This window comes from Ursus maritimus, unplaced genomic scaffold (genome assembly GCF_017311325.1).
Source record: "Ursus maritimus isolate PB19 unplaced genomic scaffold, ASM1731132v1 scaffold_19, whole genome shotgun sequence".
NCBI lineage: Eukaryota > Metazoa > Chordata > Mammalia > Carnivora > Ursidae > Ursus > Ursus maritimus.
The window spans coordinates 439,393-459,114 of NW_024424341.1; the positions used below are offsets into that span (position 1 = coordinate 439,393).

General features: G+C 56.5%; 1 protein-coding gene across 1 annotated transcript in view; it reads right to left on the reverse strand.

Annotated features, from left to right (window-relative positions):
* Positions 1-460: 460 nt before the first annotated feature.
* The window catches only part of SPG7 (SPG7 matrix AAA peptidase subunit, paraplegin), a 29,948-nt gene continuing 10,686 nt past the window's right edge, over positions 461-19,722 (reverse strand). The window contains exons 6-18 of the mRNA XM_040633076.1: positions 17,500-17,639; positions 16,469-16,571; positions 14,706-14,831; positions 14,217-14,379; positions 13,702-13,875; positions 7,953-8,077; positions 7,202-7,304; positions 6,353-6,463; positions 4,683-4,798; positions 3,108-3,264; positions 2,588-2,754; positions 1,950-2,027; positions 461-821 (exon numbers count right to left, since the gene is read on the reverse strand). Of these exons, the coding sequence (XP_040489010.1) occupies positions 621-821; positions 1,950-2,027; positions 2,588-2,754; positions 3,108-3,264; positions 4,683-4,798; positions 6,353-6,463; positions 7,202-7,304; positions 7,953-8,077; positions 13,702-13,875; positions 14,217-14,379; positions 14,706-14,831; positions 16,469-16,571; positions 17,500-17,639 (1,764 nt within the window). The 3' untranslated portion in view covers positions 461-620. The remainder of the gene's footprint in view (positions 822-1,949; positions 2,028-2,587; positions 2,755-3,107; positions 3,265-4,682; positions 4,799-6,352; positions 6,464-7,201; positions 7,305-7,952; positions 8,078-13,701; positions 13,876-14,216; positions 14,380-14,705; positions 14,832-16,468; positions 16,572-17,499; positions 17,640-19,722) is intronic.

Here is a 19,722-nt window from a genome sequence, read left to right on the forward strand (position 1 = left end):
ATTTCCACCCACAGAATTTACTAGAAAGTACCGCAGCAGGTCTCAGGGCATAGGTCCCCTCCCCACCACCACATGCAGTGGCCAGACCAGCAAGGAGAGGCTCTCAGGCTCCACACAGCAGCAGGTGGCAGTGTTTTAATGCTCCAGAGCCCGGTCCCTGTCCCCGATGCTGACCCTGTGGGTGCATGAGCACAAGGACAGGGCCCAGCGAGGGGGGGGAGCAGCAGTCAGCTCAGAGGGGCCTTTCATCGCAGATCTGTTAGCATTCTGAAGACACAGCCCCTGCACAGACCCCAGGCGGGAACAAGCGGCTCGGGGCCCCGGTGCCGCGCTGCCCCGGATCTACCCAGCACCCACAAGACGACAGCGTCACAAACCTGGGAGCTTGAGACCCACAGGCGCACCTGTACGCAGCACGGATAACCCTCCCCGTGGGGGAAATAATCTACAAACAGCTAAATCGTCTGCAGAGACATTTACTACTCACAAGGAGGAAAGTCAATAAATAGATGTCAGAAGCCTTTTCAGAGACCAGTGAGGGCTGGTAGGACGTCTGAGTCTCAGTGGGTCTGGGTCTGGCAGGAATGCCACGTCCCCACAGGCACAGTCAAGGAGCCCAACTATTTGGGCCAAGACGGCTCCTCCCCTCGAAGCGGGGGCTGCTGAGGTGCCTCCTCCTCCCCCGCGTCTTGCTTCTCCCTCTCGGCCTCGCTCCACCTCTGAGGCGCAATCATCTTCTTAGGCCCGTGGGGTGGTGGACCGATGAGGGCCTCAATATCCTCGTAGTTGATCACTTCCTTCTCCAACAGGGCATTCGCCAGCTAAGGGAACAAGCAGGGCAGTGTGTGAGCCCCAGACAAGGACACAGAAGGGCCTTTTGAGAGCAGAGCTTCCAGGAGGGAGGGGGTGTCTGTGAGCAGGACGCCCCGGGCAGGCCACTTTCCCAGGGAAGCAGCGTCTTAAGCAGGCAGCTCAAGCGAAGAATCCCTCCCTGTCTCAACCCTGGAGATGGTCTCCCAGCTGCCGGCCTCATTAATTTTTCTGCTTCCCTTCCAAATCTGTTTTCTGGAGCAACTTCAGTTTCCTTTACCAAACAAGGTGTGTGTGTGTCTGCACGTGGGGAGAGGGTGCTGGTGTGGGAAGGGGTCGTGGAGAACACGCTCAATGAGTTGTGTGTGCACCCCACAACCAGCAGCCTGTGGCTGAAGGCTCAGGCACGGCCACCAGGACACCGGTCCAGGCACCTCTGACAGGCATGGCCGCTCCCTCCGCAGGGCTGGTCCACTGCTCAGCCCTGTCACCCACCAACGGGGCAGAAGCAGGACATCCGGGCCCTGCACAGGAAGCCTGAGTCCTGCACACGTGTGGCACTGGGACCTTGTGAACAGCAGACTCTGGCTCAGTCCCCCCCCTGCACTGCTCACCCCACCCCCACCCCCACCCCCACCCCCGGGGAGGCAGCTGCTGCTGGTCTGTGAGCAACCCTCTGAAGGCACGACACGCGTGAGATCATGACCTGAGCCGAAATCAAGAGTCAGATACTTAACCGAGAAAGCCACCCAGGTGCCCCTGAGCGTGCAACTCTTGGTGTCGGGGTTGAGAGTTCGTGCCCCGTGTCTGACATAGAGATAATAAATTAGTAAGAAAAGAAATAAGGAAAAAAAAAAAAATATATATATATAATTTTTTTCCAAGAAAAACTAAAGATCTAGGAAAGACTAAGCGAGGCCAACCACACGGTGCTAACCCCTGAAACTCGACGTTCTTCTGCCTGCTTCAAGGGACTGGCTTGACGTGTTCACAGTAAGTAGCGAAGGAGGAGGTATAAGAAGTGGGAGACTGCAGCTGAGCTGGTTGGAGTGTGCAGTGGATACGTTCTCTGCGGCTGTGTGTGCTGGGAGGACTCCCGCAGGAGCGTGTGGGGACAGGCTGGGCATCCAGAACCTTACCGCCTGCAGCTTGTCCAGGTTTTCCAGCAGCACCTTCTCCGTGTGCCTGTAGGCCTGGGCCACCAGCAGCTTCGCTTCCTGCCAATCAAAGACAACAGCTGTGTGACTCGCAGGGAGGCCGACCACACTGTGTCCTGTGTAGCCTGACCCTGGCGCCAGAGCTCACGAGGGAGCCGCAGGCACAGGAACGCAGCTTTTCTCTCACCGTGGCCAGGAGAGCTCGGCTGCCCTACCCCATCCCGGGGAGTGCCACCACACAAGATGCCTGCCCCCCAGCGCTCTCCTCCAGGCCCGCTGCCACGTGGCACGAGCACCAGGCCAAGCACGCAGCGTGTCCTGCAGGTGTGGCGGCTATGGGGCACCGGTGGTATCATCGGCGCGTCTGTTCCATCTCCTTCCTGGTCTCACATCGCGGACAGTTTCACCAGAAGCCACGCAAGTCCTCACCCAAGAACAGACGCTCGGTGAGTGAGAGCTACAGCACATCCGACTTGGAACGCCTTCAATGTGGACCGCACGACGGCACACTCAGCTCGGTGTGGCAGAGGGCACGGCGCCAGCACCCAAGAGAGACCTGCCTCCTGAGCCCATCGCCCCCATGGGGCGAGGCCAATGGCGAGCATGCTGTGCAAACTCACATGGTCCATCATCTGCTGCAGGCCCTGGCTGAAGGGGCGCCGTCCAACGCCGGTGAGGCCCTCCTGCGCCTCGGGGAAGGAGACGGGCCCGACGCTCGGTGCCATCCCGAACTGCTTCACCATGGAGTAGGCGATGCGCGTGACCTTCCTCAGGTCGTCCTGAGCCCCTGGAGTGTGGGGTCAACCAAGAGGTTTCTTTCCTGGCTGTGCCACGTCAGGGCACAGGCAGAGGGCCCAGGAGACAAGTGTATCCTGTCACGCCTCCTTAAGAGTCTTAGAACTCTAACTACCTGGGATGCACACGTCCAGCTCTGCACAGGCCCAGCTGTGAACAGTGAACCCAGTGTCACCGGGGACGAGTGAGGAACATGTCGACTTCCTGTCTGGACATCCCACTGACGGAAACTGTCCCGTGGTTCAAATTCCTCCCTCAGACACCCTCCCCCCCACTCCCACGCGGGAGACACAGTGGGTGTGACAGCACTTTGAGGGTCCAGAACCGCGTGGGCCGGCTTCTCACCAGAAGTGACTTTGTTGAAGGAAATGGTCTCTGACACGCGGCCGCCCAAGGCCATGCACATGCGCTCAAACAGCTGCTCCTTGGTGAAGAGGTGCTGGTCTCTCGGAAGCATCTGTGCAAAGCCCAGCGCTGCGTTGGTCCGTGGCGCAATGGAGACCTGCAGAACGTCACGCGGCCCGAGTGAGCGGGCAGGATTCAGACTTCAAAAATGAAGGTGGGGAAAGGTACGACAGACCTTTAATTGGAGGGTTTCAAAGCAGTTAAAGCAAATCTGTACTGGCCCCATTTTTATAGCAAAGGAGAACCTGTTGTTGCAGGAGAATGGCTCACACCCGCTTGGGCTGTGTCTTCCCTACACACGCCGACGGGGCCGCTGTGGGCGCACGGTACCACACAAACCCTTGGAGACGCCGGCCTGGGGACACCAAGGACGACGGAGACCGTCCTTGTAGCTCTGCGTCCCCAGCAGCCCGGCACCAGGTGCGCACGCGGACGTGGCAGGGGACGCCCTGGCAGAGCAGGGGCTGCCGCACGAGGAACCAGTGGGGCCCCGGACAGGAGGATGACCAGCTCCCGGTGTCTGGAGAATCTGAAGAGGAAACTTAAACCCAGCGCTGAAGTGAATCACAGCGTAAGCGGCTGTAAAGAATGACCGGGTCAGTAGCTGGAACGTCACCACCTTGCCCTGGCTGAGACGCCTCAGGAGCGGGGTTTCTTATTAGGACACACGTATCTTTTAGACATGACGTGAAGTGAAAATTCTGAGAACAGGAAATTTTAAATTATGGTACTCACTTCACTCAGGATTTTTCTGCATTAATTTTTACTTTAGTTTTTGAGATACTGCATGAAAGTGTTTACCTTGAACCCTGCCTTCCTCACCCTCAGCCTGACCCACATCACCTCAGTGATGGCGGCATCCCCCCGTCTGTCACCAGACGCTAGACTCCCCGCCCGCTGCTGAGTGTGCAAGAGGAGCTGGCCTGATACGTGTCTCCATGGCTGCAGCGAACCCTTCTGGAAAGTTAAGGACAGTACACACTGACACGACTGCCACACGTCCCCCTGTTGGTGCTGCGGCTCCGCCCGGCACCACGGGACCAGAGCACCTGCACGGCTCTCCGACCGTACGTTGGACGCCACATGTTAAATCTGCACCCACACTGTGGGGCAGCTGTTTTTCACATAAGCAGCGGATACAAATAAATTTTCACGAAGTTCCCAAATGCCTACAAGAGTGGTATTTTTTTAATGTGAACCAAACTCACCTATTTTTAAGGTTAGGAGTCACTACGTCAACACTTTTAGTAAACATGGCAATTCTTAATTCCAAGAGTAACTGTGCAGACGGCAGAGGGAGACCCCGGGTCATCATGTGACCGTGATGGTCACGCCCCAAACCAGAGCCCACTTAGGATCTCCTGCCCTTTACTTCTGGGGATGAGGGATCCCGCACCGTCACCTCCTGCCCTGTGCCTACGCCCAGCTCACACTGCACTTTCTTCAAGCAAAAACACGCAGTGCCTCCAAAGTCAGCTCTGTCCAAGGGCCGCCCTCCCGATGCGGACACCCTACCTTCATGACAGCCTCGGTATGCTCCAGCAGCCAGCCGACCAGGGCATGGCCAGACTCATGAAACGCCACCACCTTCTGTTCCTCCTTTGACAGGATCTTGCTCTTTTTGGCAGTCCCTGAAAGGATGCGCAAGGATCTGAGTTAGTTTGGGCACATGGGTGATCCTGGGTAAGCGTGCCAGGCACTCCCCTTGGCCTCACAGAGCTCCACCCCGTGCCATGAAAACAGTGTGGTCCCTGACGTTCACCTCCTGGACCTCCACCCCAAGCCAGCACCCAGAACTGTCCCTCATGAGGGGGGAGCGATGCTGGAGGGCCTGTTTGTTTCTACTTCTGTGAATGCTGGGGGGAGCAGACCAGCTCCTGCAGGCTTGACTAATGCCGTCAGAAGCCCACGGGGCACAGGGCTGCTGTGATTAGATGGGGTCCCCACCGAGGTCCAGGCTTTGCAGCGGCTCTTCCCCCAGACTTGCTGGAAGCTGCAGCCCCTTGCTAGCTGACCGCTTCCCACCCCGGGACTCTGAAGTCCATCTACCTTGTCTGTGCTACTAGGGAGGCTTCACTTAGCACCCCGGGTTCTGCACACCTCCCCACATTCCTGTTTTATACAGCCTGCATCAGCTCTGGGTCTGGCTGTGTGCTATGGGGGTCACCCACCCCCATTTACTGCAGGGTCTGTAAGCATCTGGATGGAGGCCACAGCCCCGCAGGGTGGGCTTGACCTGAACCCACACGCTCTAGCTCCAGCAGGCCACATCAGCGCGGTCAGTCCTTCTGTCTTTCTCGCTTTGACACTATTAGGGTGTTTATCAATTTTCATGTAAAACTAAGTGGCTTATATGAAGCCAAGTTTGCAGTAAGAAACAGTCTCTTTTCAGTTCTTTCTGTCCACACAGATTCTGAAGCTGCAGCCTGGACACCTGGGGGCCTCCGTACCCGACCTCAGCTCAGCCGGAGAGTGACGGGCATGAGCCCCTCGCAGGGACGGCAGGGACTGAGCGCTCCCCACCCACATGCAAGGCCGGTGCTTCTCACTCTTCTGTGGGAAGAACAGTGTCCCTCTTTAAAAAACTTCCAGTGTCTTGGACTGAACCCTACTCAAGGACAAGACACGTGGGGTCGTGGAAACTTCTGGAGACTCTCAGTTTCAGTCCCACTCTCCTGACAGAAACCCAGGGACCCCACTTTGAGTAGTGACCATTAAGCTCTGCCAGAAGGCCCCCTCCCCACCCTGCTGCCAAGACCCCTCCTGTTGCTACCCTGAGCAGAGACAGGGCAGGCGGCAGGGCATAGCTCTCCGGAGACCCTGTGTCCCCAGGCAGTGGCGGCCTTGGCCCCACAACATGGATGGTGCCCCGTGTGCTCTGCTCCGAGGCACAGTCGCCGGCTGAGGGGCCAAGCACCACTCACACTTGGGTGTGCAAGACCCTCGTGTTTCTGCTTGAAGAGTGTGTCTGCTCTTCAGCACATTCCTGGTATTTTAAATAAGGAGAAGTCAGTCACAATGGAACAACCGAATTATAAAAACAGAAATACTTTCCCTATTCTTTTGTCCAGTAATTCTTCGCTGGTCACTTCCGTCACGCGTCAGCCTGACCCGGCTCCCTCCACCCCCCCTTCCATCTGGGCGGTTTTGGGGATCCAGCCCTGCTGAGAACACGCCCCTCGTACCGGCAATGACCCGTTCCACAGCGTACTCGAAGTTAAATGTGTGGACGGACGTGTGCCCTTCCCGTGCGGCGTGCAGCGCGGCCTCGTTACAGATGTTGGCGATGTCAGCACCTGTCCGCACAGTAGGGGTGAGAGAGAAGGGCAGGGGAGGGGAGCGTGGGCAGGAGGCTGAGAGCAGGCAGGCGGCGCTTCTGCCCTATGCTGAAGCCACTCACACCGCTAACGGACCCGGAGCACATCTGCCTCGTGCCGTCCCACCTTTCTGCCACCTCCGAGCTCTGTCCTGCTCGAGTCCCATCGGTCCTGAGCATGTCGCATTCTCCCTAGGAATTCCCACTCCAGGACCCACAAAATTCTAGTTTAGGGCATCAGAAAAAGCCAAAGGGAAGAAATTATGATAAAGGGATTTTGTTTATATTACCCTTTAAAATGAGAGCCGTACAGAAAACATCTGGGCTTGTGATCTGTCTCTGCTCAGTGAGAACAGACCGGGAGGAGGGCCGTGCCACACTCGGGCAGCCACGAGGCCTCGGATGGCATTCCCTGGCAGGGAGAGCGTGGACAGGCACTGAAGGGCCAGTGTGCAGAGTCCCGCAGGCAGAAGTGCCCGGAGTGCCCGTGGGGGCCCGTGCACAGTGCGCCCCATGTGCTGCAGCAGACCCCTGGTGGGTCCGGCACTGCTCGCACAGGAAAAGCAAAGTGCTGTGCAGCTCTTTTTTCTTCTACCGCCTGTCTGTGCACAACCTCACTCCGGCACAGGCTGTGCTGACTGTGGGGCCCAGAGCAGGGGGTATAGGGCCCCGGGGAGTGCCCTGCACCCTCAGGACTAGCGGGAACCAGCTTCCATACCGCTGAACCCCGGCGTGAGCTCTGCCAGACGCTGTGAGTAAAAGCTGCTGGCCTGGGTCAGCTTCAGGCTCTTGAGGTGCTGCTCGAAGATCTCCCGCCTTTCCTGGAGAGAAAGGACCCAAGTGTGGGCTCACCCCTGCCCCACGCACAGGAGCACTGGCTGTTAGATCCCTTTCTGTGTTGCTACTCCTGACCTACGAATGTGAGACCGTTAGACCTCAAGCAGCATTTCAAAAAGGAAGGTCGAAGAAGGAAGTGACTTCACGCGTCACATGCACGGGTTATCTGGTGGGACGTTTGGTTCATACACATCTGAATTTCCCAGACCCCGAGTCAGGACAATGGAAGGCTGCTCCCCAGTGAGCGTCAGAGGGGACCGCTCTGCTTCTGAGACAGCAGTAATGGTCTGAGTGTCGGACCAAGGAGGGCCGCTGGCTGGGGCACGGGAACACGAACTGTCACGCTCATGCTCCGAACCCCTTCCCCACCTGCGTGGGGGTCCTCATCACCGCTTGCTGGTTCCTGCTGCCTTGGGGCACCAAGGAGGCGGGTGGGGCTCAGAGACCTACAGACTCGAGGGGGTCAAGACGAGAATTCTGAGGCTCTCCAAACATTCTGCTACAAAACTCAGCCCCAGCGCTTCGGAATAAAGAGAAAATGTCGGTGGACAAAACAAGCTGCAAAACCATAGGCCGAGCAGTAAACCAAAGATAGTCCGGACAGACAAGGGCCAGCCCCCGGCCGCACTGACCTGCAGTGTGGGAAGGTCGATGAAGACGTGTCGATCCAGTCGGCCGGGCCTCAGCAGAGCATTGTCCAAAATGTCAGCTCGATTGGTAGATGCCAGGACAATGACATGGTCGGTGGTGCCCATTCCTAGAGGGAAAGACAGCCGTTTGGGCAGAGCGCCCCTTTCAGGACACAGGTGGGACTGATTTCCCACTGGGGTCCGTGAGACAGGAAGACACACGTCGCTCTGAATGAGGCCACGTGGACTGACCCAGGATCAAGCTCCCTGCAAGAGCAAGAATTCGCCTGTCTTCCCCAGGCTGCCAGCCCAGGGGCAGAACCACAGATGGTTCTTGGCGGGGGCTTCACTGCCATCCAGACGGCATCCTGGGGGGTCGCGTTTCTCCTTGGCAACTGCCCAGCAGACCTGGGGAGTGGGGGGCCCTGTGTCCACGTTCCTTCGGTGCAAAGCCATGGGCCGAAGCAGATGTTTCTGAACACTGGTCTGTGGCCTGGGTTCGGGGGCTCCAGGTTTCTCACAGGAATTTAAAAGCAAGTGCAGAAAGTACCACTGGTGGCCAAGATCTTTGGGAGAACCTAGCCTGGACCCCCATCTGAGTAAAGCAACAGCTGCAGAAATGTATCCAAGAAGCAACTGGGTGAGCTGGGCCTGACTGGACATCAGAGGGTCTTACGTACATCTTCAGTGTACGCATTACAGTGAGATCGTGGTGCTTCTGAATCTAGACAAGCACGTCCAGAGCGTAAGACTGAGAACGTGTAAGATTCGTAACTTTGGACTGGCTTTAAAATCACCCACCGGGGAAGAGGATCGGAGCAGGAGGCGTGGATGGAATGGGGCTGGCCTGTGACGTGGAGGTTTACTGCACATCTCTCTCTGTGCTTATGTATGTGTGACAAGTTCCAGAATACAAAGTCAGAAAAATAAAGATTTTAGGGGCACCGGGCTGGCGCGGCCAATGGACCGTGCGACCCTTGATCTCAGGGTCTTGAGTTCAAAGCCCCACACTGGGTGTGGAGCCCACTTAATTAAACAAAGAAAAATGCCATGATCTATCTTTTGCTAATAAAAAAATCCCTAATAAGTTGACATTGACAAGTGCAATTTAAAACTACCTGTGAAGTGTTAAGTGAAACTTAGAAGTGTTACAGAACGAGGCCCTCGGAGTGTGTGAGGCACTGTCACCTCCCAGCAGACTGTCATTAACTCCACCCCAGGACCCCACAACGACAGTGAGGGTCCTGGCTGAGCGCACGGGCCAGGGGTGGGGGGCACCCACCTCCCCGAGGACCTGACACCCGAGTCACTGAGACGCAGCTGCCAGGACACCAAACCACAGCCCAGCCCTGTGCGCGTGCATTCTTGCTGGAATGCGGTAAGCCAGGACACCAGGAGAGATCCAGTCCCACGTGTGTCGAGCTGAGAGTAGAGCAGATGACCCTGACTTCTGAAATAACCCGGCGCAAGGGCAAGCACCACGCAGCAGATGCAACCTTCCGACCCTGTGCTGCGCCAGCGCTTGGAGGAAACGTCACTCTGACGCAAAAACGGGAGGCTGACTGGAGGGAGGGCTTCGCTGCTCGGACAAGGAGGGGAGCCAGAGCCCTGGTTGCGGGACCTGCTGGGACTCCCTGCCCAGACTCCGACATGTCCTCCTTCCACAGGCCAAGGCTGTGAACGCGGGATGCTGAGTCACGAACACTGGACAGCGGGAGAACAGCGGTCCGCTCTCCGTCTCTGACGTCCCGTGTAAACAGCACCGTAAACCTTGGAGCCGTGATCCCGAGACCCGTGCAGACAGCTCTGGGTGAGAGGTCCGTCTCTTTCCCTCGCTTCACAGGAACCACGACAAGGACGCCGAATCGACAAGCTGCACGCGTCGGTGGACATGTGGGTTGTTTCCAGTCTTCAGCTCCCACAAGTACGTGGACATCTAGACGCTTCTCTAGGGTGAGCACGCAGGAGCGCTAGTGGCCGGTCAGATGGGAGGTGTGTGTCTCCCTGAGAGGCTGCTCCACCGCACGCTCCCACCGGCACTGTGTCCGCTCCTGTTTCCTGGGTGCTTTGTTCAAATCAGGGTCATAGAGGTTCACGTGGGGACCTGGGTCCGACCTCCCCATGCCCCCACCAGCTTCTGGTGCTGCCGCCATGCCTCCTCCTAGCTCTCCTGTGACGTGTGTGTTCCTATCACAACCTCAGCAAGATCTTTTGGGAGATGTGGACAAGCTTGTTCTAAAAATCATGGATCATCGAACTTTACATCAGAAACCAGGGATGTACTGTATGGTGACTAACATAATATAATAAAAAATATATTAAAAAATAATAATAAAAAAAATAAAAATCATGGAGCAAGCAAAGCACACCCGCTGCAACAGCTTCCCTTCAGGGAGCAAAGTGCAAGGAGCCAGCCTGCCTTCCTCCAGACTGGGCCACGCGAGGAGGGCCGTGCTGTGGCAGAGGGGCAGACTTGTCGGCCAGCGCAGCAGACCGGGAGGCCCAGAGACTGTCAGACATGCCCAGCCAAGTGCTGGCAGAGGCACAAAAGCCATTCAGTGCAGGAAGCAACAGCCTTTTCAACAAATGGAGTGGGAGCCCTGGACATCCACAGGCACAGAAAGGAGCCACGACCAAACCCTCACGTCCTTACAGAAGTAACTAAAGACAGACCACAGATTAAAATGGAGAAGGCCACGTGGATGGGATCTAGGGCTTTCTAGTGACTCCGTGTGAGGCCGGAGCTCCTGACCCCATATGCTCTTGCTAACACAGAGGCTTGGGGAAGGCATCCGTCGCAAGGGGCGCTCGGTGCAGAGCCCTCTTTCTGCTGCTAAAGATGTAGAAAGGTGACTGTTAACAGGTAAGTGGCCTGGCAGGACCCCAGCGCCCTGCACACGTGCCCGTCCATGTGGCCTGGCCGTCCCATGGTGAAGCCCTGTCCTGACCCGTGAGTGGGGGTTTCTCTTCCTGGTGAGCTTTTCCCACGACTGGCACAGCGTCTGCTCCGTGCTCCGCACGTCAATGAACCAGCACTGCCCTTCTCCAGGGACTAACAGAGACTCCTCAGACGCATCCGAAGGGCTGAGAGCACCCGGCTGTGTCTGCACACAAAGGGACCTGTTCACTGCTGGCCCAGCCCAACAAGGGCCTTCAGTCCGGGGTTCTGGGGCGGAAGCACCCCTATTCATGGCAGCACAGAGAGGTCTGCCTCAGAGGAAGATGCCATTTAGTCAGTGCTTCCTGGCGGGCTCCATCTTCAAGTGCAAACAACCAGTACATGCGTGTCCAGAGTGGGGGTCGTGTGGGACCCCCTCGAGTGACTTCACATCACCTGGAATGCGCTCGCACACAGAAGGCCACAGGGGTGCAGGTGAGGTCGCACACCAATGATGTCAAAAAACCCAGAGCTTGGAGGAACGGGGCCCAGCGTGAACCCCATGGCTCCTTCCAGTCCAGAAGCCGAGGCACAGACATGAACCTGAGTCATCTGATGGCTTCAGATAGTCGGCTCTCCCCTGTCCACTCAGTAGCACAGAGGCTAGCCGTTCTTTCAAAGAAACAACCAGACGCCATCGTTAAAATCTGGTACTTTTGACAGTGGAGACTCATTGAACACACAGTCCTGGGTCTCAGGACGGACGGACCTCAGGCTCGGGCACCCACAGGCTCAGCCGTGAGACCTCGTGCCCAGAACCCGAGGGCCTCTTAGAGATCTCGGCAGGACTCTAAGACCGTCACCGGAGCCACACTGAGTACACGTGGCACCCCATGAAGGGATCGTGTAAAGCCGTTCAAACAAGAAGCAGTGAGTGGGGTTTCTTACACGTCAGAGACTCCAGAGGGTAACTGCCCCCAGAAGTGGCGTGTGGGGTTGGGGGCTCCCCGCAATCTGGCCTGGAAGGTGCTCCTGGAGGCCCCTCTGTGACGGTGTCTCGACAGCTGCGTTCAGAACCAGGGCCTCACTCTACCACGTGTCCAAGGACGTGGAGTCTGCGGAAGCTTCCCTCCCTGGAAACAGTCCCTGAGCAAGTGGTGTCAGGCGTCAGGGGTCTGCAGGGCAGCTCCGGATCCACAGTGTTCCCCTTACAACATAACCACGTAGCCTGTTGTGCAGACTGGTTAGACACTTGGGTTTTAGATCTGCTGAGCTTGCAGAGCTTGCAAAGTGCACCCGTGCGTCTGACCTGCACGTCAGCGTCTGAAGAAAGGCCTCGCCCTGCCGCCTGCAGCCACGCCATGCAAAGCCCAGCACCAGGGATGAGGTGCGCCCACGCCGTGTGTCGTGACAGGACGCCGCCCACGTCCCGGCCTCGGGGGAGGCCTGGGAGACGTTTGCTCTGGTACCGCAGTGCTTTCCTACATCTGAGATTATTTCCAAATGAGACGTCCAAATAGAGTTTGTCCTGAGTCACACACAGTCCAGCTCCACGTCCACACACTGGGCAGACGCGCCGCCCCACACGGCAGGAGCACTTCAAGAAAGAGCACTAACGTACACAAACATGGTTCTCTCCGAGCAAAGTGTCCCCTCCTCTGCGATACTGAAAACAGAGCCGGCGTCCTGACACCCTGGGGCCGGCGGGCACATCCGTGGGCCCACAGTCACAGCCGCCTTATTCCAAGAGCCAGAGGCGTCCGTCGGCAGGGGAATGTCCACACAGCGGAGTGTTACTCAGCCTTAGAAAGGAAGTCCTGACACGTGCACCGCATGCAGGACGTTATGCTGCTGAGTCACAGACCCTCTGTCCCACACGAGGGCCCCAGAAGACTCAGACCCGTGGAGACAGACAGCAGGGCTGCGGCTGCCAGGAGCTGGGGAGTTAGGGTTTCATGGGAAGAGAAGGTTCTAGAGACGGACAGTGGTGGTGGCTGCATTATGAGAACATACTTAGTATCACTGAAGTGGACACTTACGAATGGTCAAAATGGTAAATGTTATGTGTATTTTACCACAGTAAAATTAAACAGGGGCACCCGGCCGGCTCAGTCAGTGAAGTGTGTGACTCTTGATCTCAGGGTTGTGAGTTCAAGCCCCATGTTGGGTGTAGACATTACTTAAAGGTAAAATATTTAAAAAATGTATAGGGGCGCCTGGGTGGCTCAGTCAGTTAAGCGTCCGAGTCTTGGTTTCAGCTCAGGTCGTGATGTCAGAGTCCTGAGATCAAGCCCCACGTCGGGCTCCGCGCTCAGCTTGGAGTCTGTTGGAGATTCTCTCACTCTGCTCCCCCTCCACACTCATGCTCTCTCTCTAAGATAAATAAAATCTTGAAAGAAAGAAAGAAACCATTCCATGTCACTCACAACTCTGAGATCAAGAGTCACATGCTCCACCGACTGAGGCAGCCGGGCGCCCCGTGTCACCTTTACCACGCTGGGCAGCAGAGACCGCGCAATCCCCTGGGTTTATCCAAGACTGTGAACAGTGTCATGACCTGCCCTGCCCTTTGTGCTCCCAGGTTTTTTCCCTGTCTTTTCTACTATTACCCTCTTTACAATTAAAACCTGACGAATACCTCTGACACTGGCCTTGTCTCCTTATCGCCTGCCGGACAGCGCTAGGCACACTCACACCTGGGGCAGGTGCGATGGTGGAGAGACAGACCGGTCACTGCAGGAAAATGAAATGCCAGTGAGCATCAGGGCACGGTTCCGGAACAATACACATCAGCCACGTGGTCCATCTATAATGTGGATCTCAAGAAGAAACCTGTCCCTGCCCCAGAGCAGGCGGGGGGTATGGGGCACCCACCGTCCATTTCCACCAAAAGCTGGTTGAGCGTCTGCTCTTCCTCCGTGTTGGAGAAACCAGACATGGTGGTGGAGCGCTTCTTGCCCACGGCGTCGATCTCGTCGATGTAGACGATGCAGGGAGCCCGGGCCCGGGCTTCCTTGAACAGGCTCCGTACGCGGGCAGCGCCAAGGCCTGAGGTGACACAGAGGACCAGGAGTTGGACAGGGGATGGGAGATGAGCCCAACTCTTGTGCCGGGACCAGAGCTGCCCACTGAGGATGTCGAGGTCTCACGGAGTCACCCCGGTGGACACTCACCCTCCTGGACTCCCCAGGCCGCACACGGAAGTAGCTTCAAAGAACATCACTACCCGGTTCCCTCCATAAACGTGTCCAGTAACACAGGTTTCCCATGTCCTTCCCTGTGCCTCCATGTCCCCATCCCTTCGCCGCCTGAGGAAGGGTGTGTGATGGCAGAGCCATCCCGCACAGATGGTCAGGCAAACTTGTCCACAGCCCCCCGGGAATACGGACCTCCAATGACCTCCACGAACTCTGGGCCAGCCATCGCCAAGAAGGGCACCTGGGCCTCTGTCGCCACCGCCTTGGCCAGAAGTGTCTTCCCACAGCCGGGGGGCCCGAGCAACAGCGCGCCTTTTGGGACTTTGGCGCCAAGCTGAAGGAAGCGCTCTGGGCTCTGGAAAAGCAGATCATGCCACACTAGTCACAGGTGTTTGAGAGAGAATTCCAAAACAGGGCTCACACAGAGATCAGCTCGTGTACCGGCATGAATCAGTTATGGTGCAGGTGGTTCTGGGAAAAGCAAGGAGCTCAGGCAGTGACCAGGCATCCCAGACAGCCCAGGGCACAGCCAGCAACGGGCTCGGTGCCCTCCTGCTGGTTCCCGGCTGTGCACTCAGCCTGCAGGGCCGACTCAGCAGGCACAGCACACACCGCCTGACCGGGGCAGCGTCTCGCCCAGGAGGGCACTCCTGTCTGCCTCCTGCTTGCACGCACACCCACCTTCAGATAGTCCACAAACTCTTTGACTTCCAGTTTGGCTTCGTGCATTCCTGCCACATCTCTGAAGCTGACTCCCTTCCCCATCTTCCCGTCCACAATCGTGAAACGAGCCATTTTAAGCTGATTCTGGGCAGAAAGAACAAAGGGCAGGGTGCTGTGACTCCGAGCACAACAGGGAAGATAAGCACCTCTGGGCTGGGCCTGCCTGTACGAGGGAGCCCCGCGTCCCTGGGGCCTCGCCTCCCCTCGGCCGGCTCTCATGTCCCACATCCTCTCTACTTCTTCGGACAGATGGGATTCAGAGTCACCTTCCAGGCATCAAGGGGAAATGTTCATTGTGCATCATTAAGAGAAACTTATCTAGCATCTAGCAATTTACATTTAAAAAAAAAAAAACACAAACGACCCCCCACCCAAAGGAATTTAATATCTATTGCACATAAGCTGTATTTTGCATATGATTTTTCCCACTACTGTGGAGCTCTCTGATTATAAAAGTAGTAACACTCGGCTCTAGGAAGGTTTGGTAGAAATGTCAGCTGGTAAATTTCTGGAGCGCCATCAGGCAAGACAAAGCTCTCGGTGAGGGCTGCAAACTGGAGGCCCAGCAGACGGACAATCGGGTACTCCAAAGATACGCGTGCGTCATATGATCACAGCACGATCTAAATACAACAAGGAAAATACGCAGCCCCTGGGGCACCGGGGAGGCTCATGTGAAGCGTCTCCCTTCAGCTCAGGTCATGATCCCGGGGTCCTGGGATCGAGCCCCACGTCGGGCTCCCTGCTCAGCGGGGAGTCTGCTTCTCCCTCTCCCTCTGCCTGCCACTCCCCCTGCTTGTGCCTGCTCTGTTAATATAAATAAATAAAATCTTAAAAAAAATTTTTTTATAAACAACCCCAAATATGCAAGACTGGTGAAACTGGCTGAGTAAAATACAACACAACCCACAACAAGACCCCATTAAAAGGACGTGGGTTTTTAGCTACAGAGAGGAACACACTCCTGGGGTCAGTGGAAGCCTGTCTTGGTTCCCAGGGAGGTGACCAGAAGGTACCCTCTGCAGACCTGCTCCAAGCAGGCCTTGGGCCTCTCCCCAGCTCCTCTGCTGATGGGGCTAACTGGCCATGTGCAACCTGCCTGGGACGGAAAGTTCGTGCTACAACGAAGGCCACCACAACAGAACTTTTTTTTTTTGAAGTCATCTTTATGTCCAACTTGGGACCTGAACTCAAGACCCTGAGATCAAGCATCACATGCTCTACTGACTGAGCCAGCCAGGTGCCCCAGGAGAATGCCTGTAAAGTGTGTTAGGGTCTGGGGCACCTGGCTGGCTCAGTCAGTAGAGCATGTGATGCTTGATCTTGGGGTCCTGAGTTCAAGCCTTCCATCGGGTGTAGAGACGACTTAAAAAAAAAAAAATCTTAAAAAAAATTAGAAGTAAAATAAAAACACAAAGGCGACCTTTAAAACTGTCTCAGTGTCTTAGCCGGTAGGAGAGACCAAAGAGTCAGGCCCAGCTACTGCCTGCAGAGCAAACTGGCCAACACACTTGCTTGGCTCAGCTGTCCCACGAGTCAGCGAGAGAGGGGCCACGCAGAGGGAACGAGGAGCCCCCGGCCACGGCTCCAGCCAGGCCTTCGTGACAGGTGACTCTTCAGGGGACACTCACTCTGTGAGTTACGTAAAGTGTGTTCCGCGAGCACAAGCACAGACAAACCCCAGAGCACAGATTCGATGAGAGGGGATTTTCATCACTTACAAAAGCACTGAGTCCTCCTTCCCTTCCCGTCATTCCAGCCAGACGGAACACGTACCACAGGATGGCCAGGCCCACTGCGGTCATCCCCAAGGCATAGAGGGCACTAGCGGGAGAGAGACGCGGTTACGGGCAGGCAGCACGCACACACGCCTCACGTCGGGCCCCCCCCACTCTGAGACCAGCGTGCGGAGCGAATGTTGTGGAAGTGGGTTTCCTTGTCCAGTGCTCCTCTTTCGTGACCCTCCCCCAGGCCGTCCCCGGGAGCACGTAAACGGCAGATACTGCAGCTTACCAGGGTGTGAAGCCAGAATGCGGACATCGCGCACTAACTGTCATCTACAGCCTCTCGATAATGCCCAACAGGAACAGATTTTCACGTGTGATATACTTTGTTTTCAAAAGCAGGCCACCAGTTTGGTTGGAAGGCACAGTAAGCAGAGCAGCAGAGAGTAAACCCTAGGGCGCCAGCAATACCGCCCGCCATTCCCTACGCCCCCCCAGCCTCGGAGGCCTGCGCCCTCAGGAGAGAACCGCCACTTCTCTGGAGTGCTGCCAGTCACTGGCATCCCACGTCTTCTCAGTGTGTGGGCACGTGTCCACGTGAACCTCTCTGCACACGAGCTGCAGCCCCCGGCAGTCCCAGCACGCCGTTATGCCGCCCCAGGACAATGCGCATTAACGTGCTCCCGGTAAGGAGACGCAGGTCCCACAGGCCCAAAAGGGTCCCTAGTTCATCTGCCACAGAAGCAAGAATTTCTACCAGACGCCCCTGCTTCTCCCTTTCTGTTCCGTTTTCCCGTTTGTACAAGACGGCAGCCCCACAATGTGCTCCACCAGAACTAAAGAAAGACACCCCAGCAGGCCCACGATGCCCCTCCCCACGCGTGGTCACCGGCTCGCACACATACTTAACCTCCCACACGGGGGCTGCTTTACTGGAGGCAAGGCCAGTGTGAGATGTTGGTAGTTTGTTATCATATTACAAAGCCAAGCCTGGTTTAGTTCAGGAGCCAAAAAAATGACCAACATACTTTCCAAAGAATCCTGTTCGCTTGTAGGAAACCGGGATCCTGTCCTTGCCTTCAATCCCCAGGGCGTCTTCAGCGGCTCGGAGCTTCTCCTCAAACCTGTCGATGTTTGCCACCTGCATCCGGTACATCAAGGCCAGCCGCTGGGGGCAGGGAGCAGAGGCAGCGCAGGTGACGGACGGGCTGCGGCAGCCGCGACACACAGCGTCTACGCACCGCAACGCCCCGGACGCAGGGCTCTCGCTGCCACTCAGAAACTGCGTCCACGTCACAACCACAACACTTCCCGTATGTGTGCTTGCTCTGTTTTCACTAACAGGAACATTTTAAGAAAACGGACAGTGCGCTTTATGCTTTAAACTCACCACCCAGCCTCAACTGTGCGTGCAGAGCACAGAGACACACGATAGACACGAGGTCTTGGCTGGGATGCAGGCCACGCACTAAGGCAAGAAACACAGGTTTGGTGCTTCACCACCGGCTGACTCTGAAATTTGGCGAACTGGATCTCTCTCCTCTGTAGGCCTTTCCCAGGACGAGAAGACGCTCGGGGAGAGTGAGCAGGGGGAGTGTCCTCCAGGGTACAGAGAAGACTCCACCGCAAGCCAAGTCCACACTGGGCCCCCAAATCCCTTCTCTGTAAGCTGACCTGAGCCACCCACCAAGGGGCCATCCTGACTATCTCCACCGGTCTGGACAGCTTCATGCCCGTCCTGCAGCATTCTGCTAAGGGCCTGGTCCAAATGCTTTCTGGAACGAAGCTGTTCCAAGCACAGCTTCCAAATGCACTGTGGAATCCACACGAGAGCCTCAGAAGATTCCATGCAGAATGAGGGGCTGGCCAGGCTGCATGTCAGGGGTCACAGGGCCGGACAGGAGATGCGGATGGGAGCACCCACCAGCCACGACACACTGAGCGTCGTCTGCGCTGGAACGCCCAGTGGCCTCAGTTGCTGGATTACCTAACAGACCCCAAACGTCTGATCTGGACTTCATCCACGCCTGTCACTCAAACACCTGCCCAGCCAGGTGAATAGAATGGAAACATGCGGCAATGCCCTTCTTTCTTTACCAGAAGCCAAGAGCAAAATGTGATTCCAGAAGCCAGTTCAGGTCCCACATCTCGGACCACCTGGGCCTGAACCATCCACTCACTTCTGCAGGGTCGCCCAGGTCACACCGGGCCAGGAGGAGCCTGTCACCCCCAACTAAATTACAAGCTCTTATAAACTGACACCCAGCTGTAAACACAGTGCTTGGCACTCAGCCCTATCCAGGACCCAGGTAGGGCTATCGTGCAGGGCCCAGACTACGCCCCAGAGTCCACCAGTGCTCCCCGAGAGCAGAGTGAGTCCATGTGGGACACCTGTCTCCCAGCATTTTCCCTGGTCTAGTTTCTCCACCACCCAAACCTTCAACAAAAAATGGAAAGGAGGGGGCGCCTGGGTGGCACAGCGGTTAAGCGTCTGACTTCGGCTCAGGGCGTGATCCCGGCGTTGTGGGATCGAGCCCCACATCAGGATCCTCCGCTATGAGCCTGCTTCTTCCTCTCCCACTCCCCCTGCTTGTGTTCCCTCTCTCGCTGGCTGTCTCTATCTCTGTCGAATAAATAAATAAAATCTTTAAAAAAAAAAAAATGGAAAGGAGACTGAAGAAACACGACAACGAAATACAATTCATGGTCCTCGATGGGTCCCTGGATTAAAAGTACTAATAAGGGGCACCTGGGTGGCTCGGTGGGTTAAGCGTCCAATTCTTGATCTCAGCTCAGGTCTTGAACTCAGAGTCATGAGTTCAAGCCCTGCATTGGGCCCCAGGCTGGTAGAGCCTTCTTAAAAAATAATAATAATAAAATAAAATAAAATACTAATAAAACAGCTCTAACATCAATATAGAGATGACCAGCGAACAGGGTCAGGAAAGTGCTTTGGAAAATATTCTCACGTCGCTACCTCTCCTGGGCCTGCCGGTGCTGTGGTGACAGGGTGAGGAGGACGGTGACTCCTTCCACAGGACGGTAATAACAGTCAGCTTCTGGGGCCCAGCCCTCTCCCCGGGACCAAATCCCACCCTCCTGACCCCTCCGCTGGTGAGCGCGCTGGGCTCCCTCCCGGGGGTGGGGAAGCGAGCAGGCCCTGCGTGGTCTTTCCTCCCTCCTCTCCCGGGCCGGCCCTTGCCCGACCCCAGCTCTCAGCCACCCTCCCAGTGCGCGTAGTTTACTGTCCC